General features: G+C 40.4%; 1 protein-coding gene across 5 annotated transcripts in view; it reads right to left on the bottom strand.

The window, feature by feature from the left end:
* Positions 1–18,378, bottom strand: part of NFASC (neurofascin) — a 179,514-nt gene that overhangs the window by 92,344 nt on the left and 68,792 nt on the right. For 2 of the 5 annotated variants that reach the window (XM_019798576.2, XM_019798575.2), the window contains exon 2: positions 926–1,040. The exons of 1 other annotated variant lie outside the window; for it this stretch is intronic. In XM_019798576.2, coding sequence (XP_019654135.2) covers positions 926–1,040 — 115 coding nt within the window. The remainder of the gene's footprint in view (positions 1–925; positions 1,041–18,378) is intronic. 2 more of the 5 variants (XM_034667109.1, XM_034667110.1) reach the window with 1 other exon arrangement.

The raw sequence follows: 18,378 nt of genomic DNA, 5'->3' as shown, positions 1-18,378 counted from the left end.
AATGCCATGAGGCAGAGGCGCCCAGAGTCAAGAATAAGAAACCTTTCTCTGGGGGCACCTGGGTGGTGCAGTCGTTAAGCATCTGCCTTCGGCTCAGGGCGTGATCCCGGCGTTCTGGGATCGAGCCCCACATCAGGCCTCCTCCGCTATGAGCCTGCTTCTTCCTCTCCCACTCCTCCTGCTTGTGTTCCCTCTCTCGCTGGCTGTCTCTATCTCTGTCAAATAAATAAATAAAATCTTTAAAAAAAAAAAAAGAAACCTTTCTCTGTTCAGGCCTCCAGGCTGCTAGCCTGTGATCTGCCACCAGTGACTCCTCCGTTAAAACTGCAGCCTTCACTTCCCGTCTTTCCTCCCCTGCCACCCCAGCCTGAGACGAAAACAGGAGCCGTGGGCAGCAGGAAATTCTAGCTGAGAACGGAACAATGCAGACCGTGCACACAGGGTCTGCTTCAGTGATGTGGGCCTCGGGTTGCTCACTGGGCCATGGACAGCTGTCCATCTGCTGGGGCCCAAAGCCCCACCCAGAGGAGGGGTTCTCCAGACTGTCCCCCATATGCCGAGGCTGTCACTCAGGAGGCTCCCAGGTTGTGGAGGCCAGGCTCCACGGGGCAGGGCGGGGGGCGTGGGTCACAAAGCTGTTTCCCAATTTTTCAATTCAGGTGCACAGTTGGGACAATGACAAGACTAATGCCACTGACTGAATCTGCTGGAGAAAAGGAGCTGAAGCTTCCCCAGTGCCAGCCTCCTTGCAAAGGAGAGCCTGGAGGTCTGGCTCTGTGGCCAGCTCCAGAGAGAAAGAAGGAGATGTCCTTTCACAGGACTCGGGACGCCAAAGAACCTTGGCTCATCAAAGAGAAGAGGAGAGGCAAGAATCTCCCCCCACCCCCATCTCTGAGCCACGTGCACCGGGCCAAGCCCCACTCACCCCACTCACCGTCTCTGCCTCATTCAGCCTCCTTCTTGCGATACCAGAGGCTCTCTTCCAGCCTGCAGCGGGAAGGAAAACTCCAGGGTCCCAAATTGCACATAAGTCAATCAACCTGTCACAGAGCAAAAGCATAAAGAGCCCCAGGGTCACTCTAGGAAAGAAAGAGAAAAGGCTTTGTTTTGTGGTTTGCAGTCTGTTCATTCACTGGGAAATTACATCGTTGTCCACACCCATTTGGAAAGTTTTGCTTAGCATAATGACATCTTTGTTTAAAGAAATTCAAGGCACTATGTAAGAAATGACGCCGATTCTGCAAGGTGCCTAAACATGTCAGACTTTGGCGGTCTATTTTATCCATAAGATCATTATTAGTGCCCTGACATCATAATCTAATCGCTGATTCCCCGTTCACCTAAAGGAATTAAGGCATATCTTGGAGGATTTCTCCTACACCCATGGGGGAATTTTCCCATAATTATCTCATTAATTAACTTAAGAGAACTATTAGGTTTTTCTTCCCCACCTACAGATAGTCAAACCGAGTTCATCATAAATAGATCCATAACATTGAAAGGAGATCTAATTTTAGGGTCAGGGGGCATGTATTTGAAGTTGTTTGTTATGTCATTTAAGGAGGATCACTTCCCTGCATGTGCCTCAGTTTCTTCATTTGTAAAATGGGGAGAAGTTGCTACTAGTTAGAACTTACAGGTTCAAGCCCAGTTCCAGTCCTTCTGGGCAACCATTTTACCTTTCTCCGTGCAGATAACATATCTCATTTAATCATTTGCTTTAACATTAAAATGTGTCTGCAGGAAATGGTAAAATCCACTTTTGTAAAGGGGAATGCGGTGATGTCTATCAAAATACGCCTGCATTCACTCCTGGACCGTCAATCCCAGCTCTAGGAATCTCTTTGAGATATATCCTACATGCCTATGTTGTGATCTCTACTGTTAAGAGCAAAAAACATGATAGGAAAAAGTATGTTTAATATGTTATCATTTATTTAAGAAATAAATAAGGCAAAGGGAGTGAAATGCAAAGATCTGCTTTTTTTAAAAAAGACGATAAAAGGATAAAGCATAAAATAAAATTTAAAGGGCGCCTGGGTGGCACAGTCAGTTAAGCGTCGAACTCTTGGTTTTGGCTCAGGTCGTGATCTCAGGGTCGTGAGATTGAGCCCCACATCGGGCTCTGCACTCAACAAGGAGTCTGCTTAAGACTCTCTCCCTCTCCCTCTGCTCCTCCACCCCACGTGCATGCTCTCTCAAATAAATAATCTTAAAAAAATTTTTAAAAGACCTACAGAGAGGGGGAGGAATGAGGTGGATGGGACAGTGATAAAAGCTGGGTTTGAAATAGACCTTGTTGTGTGAATTTGCTTTGGAACGTGTAAATATCTGACATAATTATAAAAGCACAATTAATATTTTAAAAAGAAATGCCTAAAATTAAAATAAAATGCAACAAATGAGTTTATGTGTCCAGCTGGTTGGCAGTACACATAGAGAAATTAAAACACAGTAATTTGACTGAGGGGCGTCTGGGTGGCTCAGTCATTAAATGTCTGCTTCACCTCAGGTCATGATCCCAGGGTCCTGCTCCGCTGGGAGCCTGCTTCTTCCTCTCCCACTCCCCCTACTTGTGTTCCCTCTCTTGCTGGCTGTCTCTCTCTCTGTCAAATAAATAAATAAAATCTTAAAAAAAAAAACACAGTAATTTGACTGAATATCCTTGGAAGAATATACCTAAGAATAAAAGGAACTGCCCCACTCCCTGGACCCCTCAAACCCTAACTGTTTTCAATAATCCTATTATTGATGGTATTATTATATTTTTCTTTTTTTTTTTTTTAAGATTTTATTTATTTTTGACAGAGATAGAGACAGCCAGCGAGAGAGGGAACACAAGCAAGGGGAGTGGGAGAGGAAGAAGCAGGCTCATAGTGAAGGAGCCTGACGTGGGGCTCAATCCCACAACGCCGGGATCATGCCCTGAGCTGAAGGCAGACGCTTAACCGCTGTGCCACCCAGGCACCCCTATATTTTTCTTATTGTCATTCTGGGACTTCTGTAGTGTATTGTGGAATAAGTCAAATGAATTATACTACTAATGTTGCTGAGAAAGAAGATTTTCTTCTTGAAAGGTGATACAGATGTAAGATTCATGAGATCAGGTAAAAAGTCTATAGCCCTGATTGTTCACTGGAGTATCAGTATGAACTTCATATGTTTTATCTTCCACACATATGTGTGTGTACATGTACACTCACAAGCATACTCTCTAGCCCTGTTCACTGTAAGACCTAGAAACAAGGATCATCCCAGGAGGATTGAGCACCCTTGGCAATCAGTTTATGAACTCTAAATTCTGCCCCCCCAAAGGAATCAGGCTTCCTCGGAGAAATGTCTGAGGCAGCAATTGTACAAGATAAGCCTAGAACATTTCATCAAACCAAAAGGGCAAATGCAGTGTCAAAGACTATAACAGGAGTCATGCCAAAAGGACTCAAAAGCCAACCAGAATAAAGTCTCCTTGGTCAAACTGGACATCAACAAGGATCATAACTGCAATAGATCGAAACATAACAAATATGTTATGAATCCCTACAAATATCTTTTAAAACTCCAAATAACCCATTTTGAGGATGTTAGGGAAATACTTTGTTATTTTGAAAACAGGTCAATAAATCAAAGAAGAAAAGGTGGGTAGGAGTATAGCTGAGACAGGACTGGCTTTGTATTGATGATTGTTGCAGACAACGATGGGCATGTCTGGTTCGTTACATAATTCTCTCCTTTGCAAAACATTTTCAAAATACAAATAAATTTTAAATGATAGAATAGTCTGAGAAACAAGAAATCATTAGAATGCTAATTCTTAAAACCCTTCCGAACCGTAGTTATTTAATCCTAACATCAGTCCAGTCTGATGATGAAGGATGTGGATATCATCGTCCCCATTTCACACTGGAGGAAACAGGTGGAATAAACCTATTGAATCAGTATTCAAGCCCACATGTTTTTATCCCAAAGACTCAGCATTCCACAGATGCTTCTTTAATATCCCCACTTGTATATCTGGGTTAATAAAATTTTCCTTGCCTATATGAGGGCACTGGGGGACTACAATGAGATAATGTGCGGGAAAGCACTTGGAAAACAAATCCTTGTACAATATTTTGCTGTCATTTAAAAATTAGGGACTAGATCTGCCCTATGAGGTTGCTGTATCAAATGAGAGCTGTGATTTGAAGAGAGATGGACAGATATAAAGACAGACAGACAGAAAATCTTAAATATGAGGAGGTTATAACCACTCCCAATGTTTTTATCATCATCACTCACAGGACTTCAGGGTTAAGTGAGAAGGGAGACTTGGAATCCACGGTAAAAGACTCTCCACCTGACCCAGGGGTAAGAAGGTTCCAGGGCGGACACCTGATGCTCTGAGGAGGAACCATGATCAAGAAGGCACCCGATATCCCACAGGCTGCAAGAAGAATGGCACTCAGTTACAGATGGGTGGGGACCACTCCCAAGTTGCTGGGCATCTGAGGTAGTGCCCAGCTTCTAGAAGGCCAGACACCTGCTAGGTTACAGGGGGCACAGTGGGCAGTGGAACACGTTCCCCAGCAATAAGGGGCAGGCAGAGCGTGTCCGACTAGTGACCAGAAGGAATGTCTGGGGTTGCTCACTGGCTCCAAACTGCTATCTCTTGGTCGTTCTATCTCGATGTCTGTGTGGGGAGTGTTTACAGATTTCTTCTTTGCAAATGTTTATTCATAGATTGTCCTGCCCAGAATAAAAGTGGGTCTGGGGAATCTCCAAGACTTTCTTGACTTGGAATTCTATGATTCTGTAAGTGCTTATTTCTGAAGACAAACAAAATCAAAATTCTTCTGAGTCCTGGCTCATGCCCCTCCTCCCCTTGGATATTTATTCTGTGTGCAGGGAACAAAGACTTAGTCTCTGTTTCTATTTCTTTCTGGAGGTTCTTACTTAACCTAAGCATTTAGAAAGTTATTTTACTTTTTTTTAAAGATTTTATTTATTTATGTGACAGCGAGACAGCCAGCAAGATAGGGAACACAGCAGGGGAGTGGGAGAGGAAGAAGCAGGCTCCCAGCGGAGGAGCCTGATGTGGGACTCGATCCCAGAACGCCGGGATCACGCCCTGAGCCGAAGGCAGACACCTAACGACTCCGTTACCCAGGCGCCCCTATTTTACTTTTTTTTGAATAGGTAATCCCCTCATGTGATATGAAAAGATGTGAAGGAGTATAAAATGAAGTATATTAAAAAGTATATATATATATTCCCCTCCCAACGCTGTCCCCCAGCTTCCCAGTTCCACTTAGCCCCTCTCCTGGCCAGCCACTGTTACAAATCTCTTGTGTATCCTTACAGAGGCTGGCTGTGTATACATAGATACAGATTTGTTTTTTAATTACAACATGCTATACATATTTTTCACATTCCTTGCTTTTCTCAGTTAACAAACATCTTAGATATCTTTCTATGTTAGCTCATGTAAAACTGCTTTTAGCAGCTGCATAGTATTTCATTGTATGAACATATCAGATTTATGTGCTCAACGCTCCGTTCTTAGACATGTAGGAGGTTTGTAATCATCAGATGCGGAAAATTGCTCCAATACATATTCTTGGATATGTGTGATTTCTCACACTTGCAAGACTATTTTTAGGATGAATTCTTGGATGCAGAATTTCTGGGTCAAAGGGAATGTGGCCAAATTGCTCTCCATGGAGGCTGTGACAATTTATACTCCCACCAGCAATAGTTGAGTTTCTGCTGCTCACTTCTCCAATATGCTGTATTATTAATTTAGTTTTTTTTTTTTGGTCTTTTACAATCTAATTGCCTTTTGTGGTTCACTTATTATGAATGAATTTGAGTATTTTCTCTTTCTTTAATTGTTCCTATTCTTTGCCCATTTCTCTACTGGGTAGTCAGTTTATTCTTATCAGTTTGAAGGAACTCTTCACTTGCTAGAAAAATTACCTCTTTATCTATAAGAGGAGCTTAAATTGTCCACATCATTATTTTTATCCTGACTTTATTTGTGCACTAAATACATACATTAGAAAAGAAAAAAAGTCTCATATCAATAATATGAGGTCTCACTTCAGGAAAGTAGAGAAGACCAAATAAACCCAAAGCAAGCAGAAGGAAGGAAACAAGAAATAGCAGAAATCAATGAAGCAAAACCAATGTAGAAAATCAATGAAATGAGCTGGTTCTTTTTTCTTTTTCTTTTTTTCCTGACATGAGCTAGTTCTTTGAAAAGATCAGTACAACTGACAAACCTCTAGCAAAACTGAAAAAGAAAAAAAAATTGCCAATATCAGGAATGAAAAAGGAGATGTCATTAAAGGCCGTCCAGACCTCAAAGGGGTAAGAAAACCCTACAAACAACTCTACACACGTAAATTTAAAAACTTACTCAAAATGGACCAATTCCTCAAAAATGCAAACACCCCTAACTCCTAATATGTAACAGATAATTCAAATGGCTTTATAATTATTAAAGAAATTGAATTCATAATTTAGAATCTCCCAAAAGAGAAATTTCCAGGCCTAGACTGTTTCACTGAAGAATTCTAACAAACTTTTAAAGACGAATCAACACCAGTTTTAGAAAATTTCCTCCATACTATAGAAGCAAACATTTCCCAATTCATTTTATGAAGGTATATGACTCTGATACCAAAATCAGACAAAGAAAAAAAAAAAAGAAAAAGAAAACTAAAGATCAATAATACCTCCCATGAATATAGATACAAAAATCTTTTTAAAAATTAGCAAATAGAATTCAGCAATATATAAAAAGAATTGTACACTATGACCAAGTAGATTCATTCCAGGGATGCAAGGCTGGCTTACTATTCTAAAATCATCAAAGAAATCTACCATATTAACAAGCTAAGGAAGAAAAAAAATCACATGATCCTATCAATCAAGGCAGAAAAAACATCTGACAAAATTCAATACCCATTCATGATTTAAAAAAACTCTCAGAAAAAGTTTGAGAGAAACTTCCTCAAATTAAAAAATTTAAACTTCCTCAACTTAAAAATTTAAAAAATTTTAAAAAATTGAGTGATAGGTATTGAGAAGGGCACATGTTGTGATGAGCGCTGGTGTTGTACACAACCAATGAATCATTGAACACCACATCAAAAACTAATGATATGTTGGCTAATTGAACATAATAATTAAAAAAAGAAAAAATCTAAAAAAAATAAGAGTAAAAATTTACAAACATCCACAGTGAATATTATACTTCATGGTGAAAGACTGAATGCTTTCTCTTTAAAACTGGAGACAAGGCAAGTATGTCCACTTTTACCTATCTTTCTCAGCATATTGCCTGAAGTTCTAGCCAGTGGAATAAAGCAAGAAAAGGAAGTCAAGGGCATATGGGACAGAAAGGAAGAAATAAAACTGCTTCTATTTGCAGATAACATGAGGGTCTATGTAGAAAATCTCAAGGAATCTATAAAATAAACAAAAAACCAAAAACCAGCTTGGAACTAGCAAATGGAATCATCAAGATTTCAGGATACGAGATAAGCATTTGAAAACCAACTGCATTTCTATATACAAGCAATGAACACGTGGAAAAATTAAAAATGCAATACCATTTACAATCCTTCAAAAAATGAAATACTTAGGAATAAAATGAACAAAACATGTACAGGATTCATATGCAAAAAACCATGCAATGCCTAAGACAGAAATCAAAGATCTAAATGGACAGAGAGACATGCTGTGTTCATGGATTAGAAGACCCAACACAGTTAAAGTGCAAATTCACCCCAAATGGATACACTGGCTCAGTGCAATTTCATCAAAATCCCAGCAGGATTTTTAGTAGACACAGACAGATTATTCTAAAATTTATACGCAAACACAAAGGAACTAGAATAGCTAACAAGATCTTGAAAAAGAAGAAAAATACGGGAGGGAGCCGTCTACCCAACTGAAAGACTCATTATATAGCTCCAGTGATAAAAAGTGTGTGGTACTGGTAACGGAACAGCCACATAGATCAATGCAACAGAACAGAGAATCTGGAAGTACACCCACACAACTAACGTTCAAGAGAAGCACCAATGGAGGAAAAGACAGCCTTTTCAACAAATGGTGCTAGAGCAACTGGACATCCATGGATCCATGGGACAAGAAAGAAAAAAGAAAAGAAAAGAAAAGAAAAGAAAAGAAAAAAGAAAGAAAGAAAGAAAGAAAGAAAGAAAGAAAGAAAGAAAAAGAAAAAGAAATCTCAACCTAAGTCCTTATACAAAAATGAACTAAAAATGGATGGCAGACTTAAGTGTAAAATGTAAACTTATAAAACTTGTAGAATTAAAACAGGAGAAAATCTTTGAGATCTAGGGGTAGGCAAACAGTTCTTAAGTTTGATGCCAAAAGCACCAACCACAAAAGAAAAAAGTGACAAACTGGATTTCATCAAAATTAAAAACTTTGTTCTGCAAAAGAGGATGAAGAGTGGGAGAAATCACACATTTGACAAAGAACTGGTTCTGGAATATATGAAGAATTTCCAAAACTCAGCAGCAACGATGCAAACAATCCAATGGGAACACAGACAAAGACATTTCCCTAAAGTGGGTATTCAGGCGGCAAATGAGCACCTGAAGTTCAACATCACTAGCCGATGGCGGAACACAAATTAAAATTGCAATGAAAAGGAAAGAAACAAGGCAACAATGAGCTATCACTACACACCTATCAGAATGGCTAAAATAAAAAATAGTGACGACAACACCAAACACTGGTAAGACGTAGAAACACTAAATCACGCATACATTGCTGGTGGAAATGTAAAATGGTACAGCCAGGTTACCATACAGCTTGGCAGCTTCTTACGGAATTACACATGGAACTATAGTATGACCCAACAAGCGCACTTCTGTGCACTTATCCCAGAGAAACAAGGACTTCGGTCCACACAAACACCTGTACAGGAATGTTTATAGCAGTTTTATTCCTAATAGCCCCAAAGGGAAACAACCCAAGTATCTTTCAATGGGTGAGTGGTTACACTGCAGTGGAGTGGAGTGGAACACTAGAGCAGCAACAGAAAGGGGAGAATTATTGATACATGTGGTAACTTAGATATATCTCCAGAGACAGGCTGAACAAAAGAAGCCAATACCGCGATTCCATTTATATAACATTCTGGAAATGACGAAATTCTAGAAATGGGGAACAGATCAGTGGTTGCCGCAGATGAAGGAAGGTGGGCTGTGATGGGAGGAGACGGGTGTGGCTTTAAAATGTCAGCAAGAGGAGGGGCGCCTAGGTGGCTCAGTAGGTTAAGCATCTGACTCTTTGTTGGGGCTCGGATCATGGTCTTGTGGTTGTGGGATCCAGCCCTGCGTCAGGCTTTGCTCTCAGTGTGGAGTCTGCTTCAGATTCTCTCTCCCTCTCCCTTCTCCTCATTCTCTCTCTCAAATACATAAATAAGTAAATAAACAAATAAAATCTTTGGGGAAAAAAAGTCAGCAAGAGGGATCCTGGCTGTGATGGAAACAGTTTCCATCTCGACAGTCTATTGTCAATATTCTGTGCTATAGTCTGTTTGTTTGTTTATAGGGGCAGAGGGAGAGAGAGAATCTTAAGCAGGCTCCATGCCCAGTGTGGAGCCCAGTGGGGGGCTTGATCTCATGACCTGAGATCACGACCTGAGCCGAAATCAAAAGTCAGATCCTTAACAAATTGAGGCACTCAGGTGCCCCAAGTTGTGCTATAATTTGCAAGCTACTGTTTGGGGAAGCTGGGCAAAGTACATAAGGGATCTATCTGTATTATTTGCTACAACTGACAAAGAATCTATAATTGTTTCAAAATAAAAAGTTTAATTAAAAATAGCTTTCAGTTGATTCTTTTTGCAGTCTACGTAACTATAACATCTCTTGCTTTCCAATTTTTATACCTCATTTCTTTCTCTCAGCAGATTAAATTTAAAATGCAAAAACAAATGCAAAACAAATTAGGAAGAAAAATCTGTTACTACATAAAGTAATACAAACTAGACAGAAATAATTTTTTTAACATATTTTCATTATGGGCTAGCATAGATCACAGAACTTTGACAGTACTTCTAAAAACAAAAACACTTCTTCAGATGTATTTAAAAGCTATTTCTCCTCAAAGTTAATTGCCCAGTGCTGAGCATCATAAGTGTTAAATAATGACATTTCCAAGAAAAGAGATTCGTTAAATTTCCTTGATAACTTGCTTCACTGGGTGGATCTCACATTCCAAAGGTGCAAAAAATCCAGCTAAAATCAGACACTGTTATTTAGTATGGCTGGACCTGTGTTCTGACGCCAAAAGAGATTCTCTAACTGTAAGGAAGATGGGCATTTGCTCTGGAAAGTTCAAGATTGATGTGAGCACTCTCACCCACAGATTCAGCAAAATTAGACCAGTCCAAACAGTACAGCAAACAATGTGGAGAATCAGTATCTTCAAAAGGCACCGCAGGTGACTACTGGTGATAGTGGGGAATCCAGCAGCAAGCGTGCCTCTGCGCTATGCCTGTCCCAGTCAGTGGGGAGAATAACTAGGATGGGCGAGGGGGCCCTGCAAGGCCATTTGAAAGACACTGCTAAGAGAATAAAGGGCAAGCCACAAACTGGGGGAAAATATTTGAAAAACACACATCTGATAAAGGGCCAGTCACAGGATATATCAAGAATTCTCAACTGATACTAAGACAACAAATAACCCAGTCTATGGTCATACCAGCCCGAATGCGCCTGATCTCATCTGATCTTGGAAGCTAAGCAGGGTAGGCCTGGTTAGTAGTTGGATGGGAGAGGGGCACCTGGGTAGCGCAGTCGTTAAAGCGTCTGCCTTCGGCTCAAGGCGTGATCCTGGCGTTCCAGGATCGAGTCCCACATGGGCTCCTCCACTGGGAGCCTGCTTCTTCCTCTCCTACTCCCCCTGCTGTGTTCCCTCTCTCACTGGCTGTCTCTCTGTCACATAAATACATTAAATCTTAAAAAAAAAAAAAAAGTAGCTGGACGGGAGAAAACAGATAACCCAATGAAAAAACAAGCAAAGGATATAAACAGACACTTTCCCAAAGAAGATCTATGTTTGGCAAATAAGCACACACAGAGATTCTCATCATCTTTAGTCAACAGGGAAATGCAAACTAGAACTACAATAAGACATGATTATATACCTGTTAGAAGAGCTCAAAAAACAAAAAAAGCTCATGATACCAAGTCCTGGGGAGCATGTGAAGCAAATGGAACTTGCATATATTGCTGATGGGAATAAAAAATGGCGCATCCATTTTGGCAGTTGATTAGAAAGTTAAACATCCAGTTAATATATGACCCAGTAATCCTACTCTTAGGTATTTATCCAAGAGGAATGAACGTAGATGTCCACACAAAAACCGACATGTGGGTATTTACAGTAAGTTTATTCATAATTGCCAAAAACTAGACACAAGGCAAATGTCTATTAACAGGTGAATGGGCAAATAAACTGTGGCACATAATACATAGAGCAGTACTTACCAGTAAAAAGAAATGATCTACTGATACATGTATCAAGTTAGAGGCATCTTGAAGGCATTGTGTTAAGTAAAAGAAGCCAGTCTCCAAAGGCTACACACTGTATGGTTTAATTTATATGACATCCTAGAAAGTGCAAACTCTAAAGACCTAATAAGGGCTAGGGACAGCGGGGAGAGGATTAACCAAAAAGGGGTACCTGAGAATTTCTTGGAATGATGAAGAGGTTCTGTATCTTGATTAGAGTGGTGGTTATGTAACTGTATGTGTTTGTAAAATTCATAGGGCTCTACACCTAACACAGGTGAATTTTATTCTATGTAAATTATACCTTAATAAATCTGACTTGGAAAAAAGAAATCTTATGGTACATAAAAAGACCAGTTAAGCCCTAGGGAAGATACTCGGTATGCACACACCTGACAAAAGATTACCGCCAAGAATATATACAAAGAGCTTCTATAAGAAAATAAAAGGATAACAAACCAACAGAAATAAAGGCAGGAGACAAACTGGAATATATGTGGCTAATAAACATAATGGTGATCTAGGAAATGCAAATCAAGACTATAATGAGATACCAATTTATACTCTCTCAGCCAGCAAATACTACTAAGTCTAACCATATCAAGTGTTGCAAAAGGTTGAAGATTTCCTATACATTGCTAAGGGTACAAGCACTTCGGAAAAAGTTTTACATTACCTCCTAAAACTGAACATTCACAAACTATGATTTAGCAAATCTACTCTTGGACATATATATACCCACGAGACACTCTTGTACCTGCACAAAAATGTTCCTCACAGCCCTATTCACCGTAGCAGAAACCTAGAAAGAGCCCAAAAGCTCCTCAATGGAGAAATGGATAATTAAACTGTGTCAGAGTCAAACAATGAAATATTACACAGCAGGTGAACTAAGTATGTTAGAGTACTATGCAATAAAACTATACAATAAGCAAGAGGGAATAAGAGAAATTAGGATTCAAGATAATGATTACTACAATTCAACAACAAATCCAACAACCTGACTCAAAAATGGGCAAAGGGCTTGAGTAGACATTCCTCCAAAGATATACAAATGGCCAACAAGCACATGAAAAGATGTTCAACATCACTAATCATTAGGGAAATGTAAATCAAAACAACAATGAGTTATTACTTCACACACGTTAGGATAGCTATTTCTAAGAACACCAGAAAATAACAAGTCGGTGAGGATATGGAAAAATGGAGCCCTCCTACATTGCTGGTGGGAATGTAAAATGGGGCAGCCTCTACGGAACACAGTACAGCAGTTCCTCAAAAAATCAAAAATAGAATTACCATATGATTCAGCAAGCCCACGTCTGGGTACCTAAAAGAACTGGAAGCAGAGTCTTCAAAGAGGTATTTGTATGTCCATGTTCATCCCAGCATTATTCACCACAGCCAAAAGGTGGAAAGTAACCCAAGTGTCCGTGGATGGATGAGTGGATAAATGAAGTGCGGCACACTTTGGAATATTACTCAGCCACAGAAAGGAAGGAAATTCTAACACGTGCTACAACACGGATGAACTATGAACTTTGAGGACATTATACTAAGTGAAATAAGCCAGTCACCAAAGGACAACTACCGTATGCTCCCACTTATGTGAGGTGCCTCGTGTAGTCAGGATCATAGAGATGGAAAGGGGAAGGGTGGTGGTTAGCGACTGAGAGGAGGGGGAGATGGGGTGTAGTTGTTTAATGGGTACTGAGTTTCAGTGTTGCAAGATGAACAGAGTTCTGGAGATCAGTTTCACAACAATGTGAATGTACTTAACTCTACTGAGCTGTACACTTGAAAATGGTTAAGATGGTAAGTGTTACGTCATGTGTACTTTATCGCAATTAAAATTTTAAATTTTTCAAAAAATTTATGATTACTTCTGGTAGAAGGGAGCTAGAGGGGATGATTTGGCAGCGGTGGTAGTGAAATCCTAAGACAGATATTTTCTAATTATCAAAGTTCTATCTTTGGTTGTGGGTGTGGGTTTTGCAGGTACTTACTATATAAATAAATAAGTAAATGGATGGATGGATAGATGGAAACGGGAAAAAAGTCAGGAGGAAGAGAAGTTATGGAGATGGAAGGGAGCGAGAGGGCAGGAATAAAAGAGAAAGAAAAACATCAAGGGCGTGCAGGGCGGATGCTAAGAATGAGTCATGAACCAAAGATCATGGCTAAACCAAGGCTGTGCACCCAAGGTCCAAAAATAAAAGAAAATTTGTTCCAAAGGGTGAGAGGAATCCTAGATTTTCTACAATGAAAGGGATCTCAGAAATCTCTAATTGAAGTCCATCATTTGATGTGATGAGAAAAGTGACACAAAGATACATGAGAAATTTGGATGAAATGCACCGATGTTCAGTATCCCAGATCACACAGACATCTACATCCTAATCCTTTCACAGTTACATCTGCCAAAAAAAGGCAGCAGCAATGAGGGAAAATAAGAACATTCACTCCTAGAGCAACCATGTCCTTTAGTCCTTACAACATTCCTCCAAGGAAGGCATTATTACCCTGTCTTTATACATTAGAAACCTGAAGCCCAGGGATGTTAAACTCCTCATCTAGGGGTTCTCAGCTGGCGAGTGGCAGAGCCAAACTCCAACCCACGTTGGTGGCCCCAAAGCCCATGCTCTTTGATGCCATGCCAAAATCTACCTCGTAGCAATACAACAAAATGCAACCACCACTTTGTGAATGGCCCTGTGGAAGACACAGAGACAAGCAAACCACACAGGGGATTTCCTAAAAAAGTCCTCTTTGTGATTACCTCAGAAAACCGTTGTTATTCCCAAGGGAAAATAAGAAAAGTAGCTATATTTGGTTTATATATTCAATATGTCTTGGTTTTAAAATATACCATGAATCAGAGACGAATTTGTACTGATCATGTGACCTGGCCAGAGAAATATTTTGCTTTATGAAGCATCTCTTCTTAAGGAAGATAAGGCAGGTAAGCCATAGCAACTGGGTGCCCAGTCCTGTGACTCGGACCTACGAAGAAATGATCCAGTGAAAGAGAACTCCTGCTTCAGGTGGAAGTCTTAGAAAACTGTTAGACAGGAGCCAAGGGGAGCACCCTACAAAGGATGAACCATAATCAGGGATGTGGGAAACGTCTGTGTTTTTAGATGATGCTTTGCTTCCCGACTGGCCTCAACGACACCTTCCAAAGACAAGCTAACACATGAACACAGGGATCTGATGCAGAAGTCATTAACACCAGAGGCATTAATAACACAGCTGCCCAGCTATGTGCACACAGGGAGACAACACTCAAACCAAGACTGCCTGTACTTACGGCCAAAGGGGAGGCGCATGGGACACAAGGCAATTGGAACCACTTCTTTTTTTAATTTAAATTCAGTTAATTAACATATAGTATATTATTAGTCGCAGAGGTAGAATTTAGTGATTCATCAGTTGCATATAACACCCAGTGCTCATTACATCATGTGCCCTCCTTAATGCCCATCACCCAGTTACCCCATCCTCCCACCTACCTCCTCTCTAGCAACCCTCAGTTTGTTTCCTATAGTTAAGAGTCTCTTATGGTTTGTCTCCCTCTTTGATTTCATTTTATTTTTCCCTCCCTTTGCCTATGATCCTCTGTTTTGTTTCTTAAATCCCACATATAAGTGAAATCATATGATAATTGTCTTTCTCTGATTGACTTATTTTGCTTAGCAAAATACCCTCTAGTTCTACCCATGTCTTGGCAAAAGGTAAGATTTCATTTTTTGATGGCTGAGTAATATTCCTCTCTCTCCCTCTCTCTCTCTCTCTCTCTCTCTCTCTCTCTCTCTCTGTGTGTGTGTGTGTGTATCTTCTTTATCCATTCATCTGTCGATGCACATCTGGGCTCTTTCCATAGTTTGGCTACTGTGGACATTGCTGCTATTAACATTGGGGTGCAGATGTCCCTTCAGATCACTATGTTTATATCCCTTGGGTAAAGACCTAGTGGTGCAATCTCTGGGTCGTAGGGTAGCTCTATTTTTAACTTCTTGAGGAACCTCCATACTGTTTTCCAGAGTGGCTGCACCAGCTTGCATTCAATTGGAACCATGTCTATTCCCACTTTATTTTTTCTTATAGATGCAACCAGGTAAAATCTTTTTTAAAAAGACTGTGGTAAAATGTACATTACACAAAATTTACCATTCTAACTATTTTAAGTGTACAGTCTGGTGGCATTAAGTACATTCCTATTGCTGTACAACTACCACCACCAGTTCCAAACTGGAACTCCATATCCATTCAGCAATCTCCATTTCCCCCCACCTCCTTAGCACTTCCAAATAAATAATTTTTAAGTACTTGTGATAAAGTATTAAATTTAGTCAACATCTGTGGGTGGACTGGGGAATCAGCTAGTCAAATTAGCTGTGAAGTCATGGAAGCAAAGAGATCTCACTGGTCCTCCAAGACTTTATCAACATGGTGGGTGAATGATATTCTCAATTCCTTGTACATAGTTGGCTAAACCCACAGCTCTGGTTAAATCCAGCTCTCCACCCACTCTGTGCCTGCAGAAGCATAATGAACAGGCTGAGGAAATACACACTTCCATGCTGTCTGGCCTCACTTTGGATTTAAGTTCTCTGATCTCCAGTGGTTCCTTAATGGCATTGGACAATCAATTGCATATCCCCCTCATCTGTCCTCCCAGATGGTAATTCGTACCTTCCCTTTTCTTCTTAAACCCACCTCTCCTCCCCTGTTCTTTTTTTCTTTTAATTTTGATTATGAAGTGTAATGAAGCTCCATGTGCACACCAGCCAACCGCAGCAATTACTGAGCCCGGGCCAACCACACACCATCTACACACCCCGCCCCACGTCTCCACTGGATTATTTTGAAGCAAACCCCTGTTACTGCATAATATCATTTATAATACGTCAGCATCTACCTCTAAAAGATGACCCTTACACAAAACAACCTCAGTAACATCACAACTCCAAAATTAACAACACTTTTTTACTATCAAATATCCACACAGTACCCAGATTTCCAACGGTCTCACAAATGTCTTGGTTTGGTTTTTTTTGCTGTTTGTTTGAATCAGAATCCAAATAAAGTCCCAAGGTCCTAACTAATAACATTAGTTCCTATGTGTATTATGTCTCTTTTAATCTATCAGTTTCATCTCTCTTTTCTTCCCTTTACACTTTTTTATTTTTTTTATTTTTATTTTTATTTTTTTTAAAGATTTTATTTATTTATTTGACAGAGATAGAGAAAGCCAGGCAAGAGAGGAAACACAGGCAGAGGGAGTGGGAGAGGAAGAAGCAGGCTCCCAGCAGAGGAGCCTGATGTGGGGCTCGATCCCAGGACTCTGGGATCACGCCCTGAGCCAAAGGCAGACGCTTAACGACTAAGCCACCCAGGCGCCCCTACACTTTATTTTTTAAAGAAAAAAATGCTTCCCCATCCTTCCTTGTTCACTGGATCTTTCCCACCAGCTTAAAAACATGCTGTGATTTCTCCCAATCTAAAGAGCTTTCCCTTAGCCCCACTATCCTCTCTGGCAACTGCCCTATTTCTCTTTCCTTTATTTCTCTTCTCCAAACTTCTTCTAAACCCATTCCGATCAAGATCTCCCTCCCCCTCCAACTCAACCCAAACTGGTCTAACAAGGTCACCTTAACAGTATAAGCCCAATGGCAAATAAATTCCTAGTTCTCATCTTTCTTGATCTAACACAGTGTTCACTCCAACTTCCTGGAAACGCTTCCTTCCCTTGGCACCTGGAACAGCACAATATCTACAATCCCCTTCTTACTGCTTCCTTATCAGTCTCCTGTACTGGTTTCTCCTCTTCTTCCCAACTTCTGTTAGAGGGCTACATCCTAGGATCTCTTCTCTACTTATGCTCTCTGCCTGGGTGACCTCATGTAGTCTCATAGCATTAAATACCATCGATATGCTGAAAACTCTCAGTTTTACATCTCTAGCCCAGGACCCTTCCACTGAACTTTGGACCCACATATCTAACTGCCTGCTTGGCATCTCTCACTGTATCTTCTTCCACCTTTCCCACCAACACGCCATTTGAGTTAATGATAACTCTTCTTCCAGGTGTTCATGACAAACCCTTAGAGTCATCTGTGACTCTTCTCCCTCCCTCTCACCTCACACCTGAGCCATCAGCAAATTCTACTGCCTCTTGATTTGAACGGAATCTTTTCTGTCCTCAGGTCCTCTCCTGCTATTCTCCTGGTCCACACCACCATTCTTGACTGCTATCTTATTTTTCTCCCTTGGGTCTTTGCTCCATTGTCTCTTTCTCAGTTAGGAACTGCCTAGTCAACACTATCTGAAATTGCAGACCATGTTGCCCCAACATTGTCCATCCCCCTTACACCTGCTCTATTTTATAACTCATTCGCACTTACCACCTCCTAACGGATGACTTATTTTATTTTCGTTGTTTATTGCCTGTCTTTCCCCATTAAAATGTAAGCCCCTTGAAATGCAGGGATTTTATCTATTTCCTGCTACATCTCTGATTCTAGAACAGTGCCCAGTCCACAGATGGGGCTCAAAAAATATTTGTTCAATAAGTGAATACATTAATACATGCAGCTATAATAAAAAGTGTTTCTTCCATGCAGGCTTCCTGGATTCCTTTGAACCTTCCAAGCACTTCGAGTATGAAATACAACAGTTAATATTACATACTACCACCATGTTCTTAGTTTCATTTCTCCTATTAAACTCTGCGTTTCTCTGAGCCTGAGACCTGGTTTTCCACTTATCCTTTCTCCCCCTCAGCCCTGGCACAGTATTGATCATGAGTTACCTGTTCCTATTACTCAGGCTCTCA

Source organism: Ailuropoda melanoleuca, chromosome 8 (genome assembly GCF_002007445.2).
Source record: "Ailuropoda melanoleuca isolate Jingjing chromosome 8, ASM200744v2, whole genome shotgun sequence".
Taxonomy (NCBI): Eukaryota; Metazoa; Chordata; class Mammalia; order Carnivora; family Ursidae; genus Ailuropoda; species Ailuropoda melanoleuca.
Note: the sequence above shows the minus strand (reverse complement) of the source record. Positions and strands in the feature narration are given on the sequence as shown.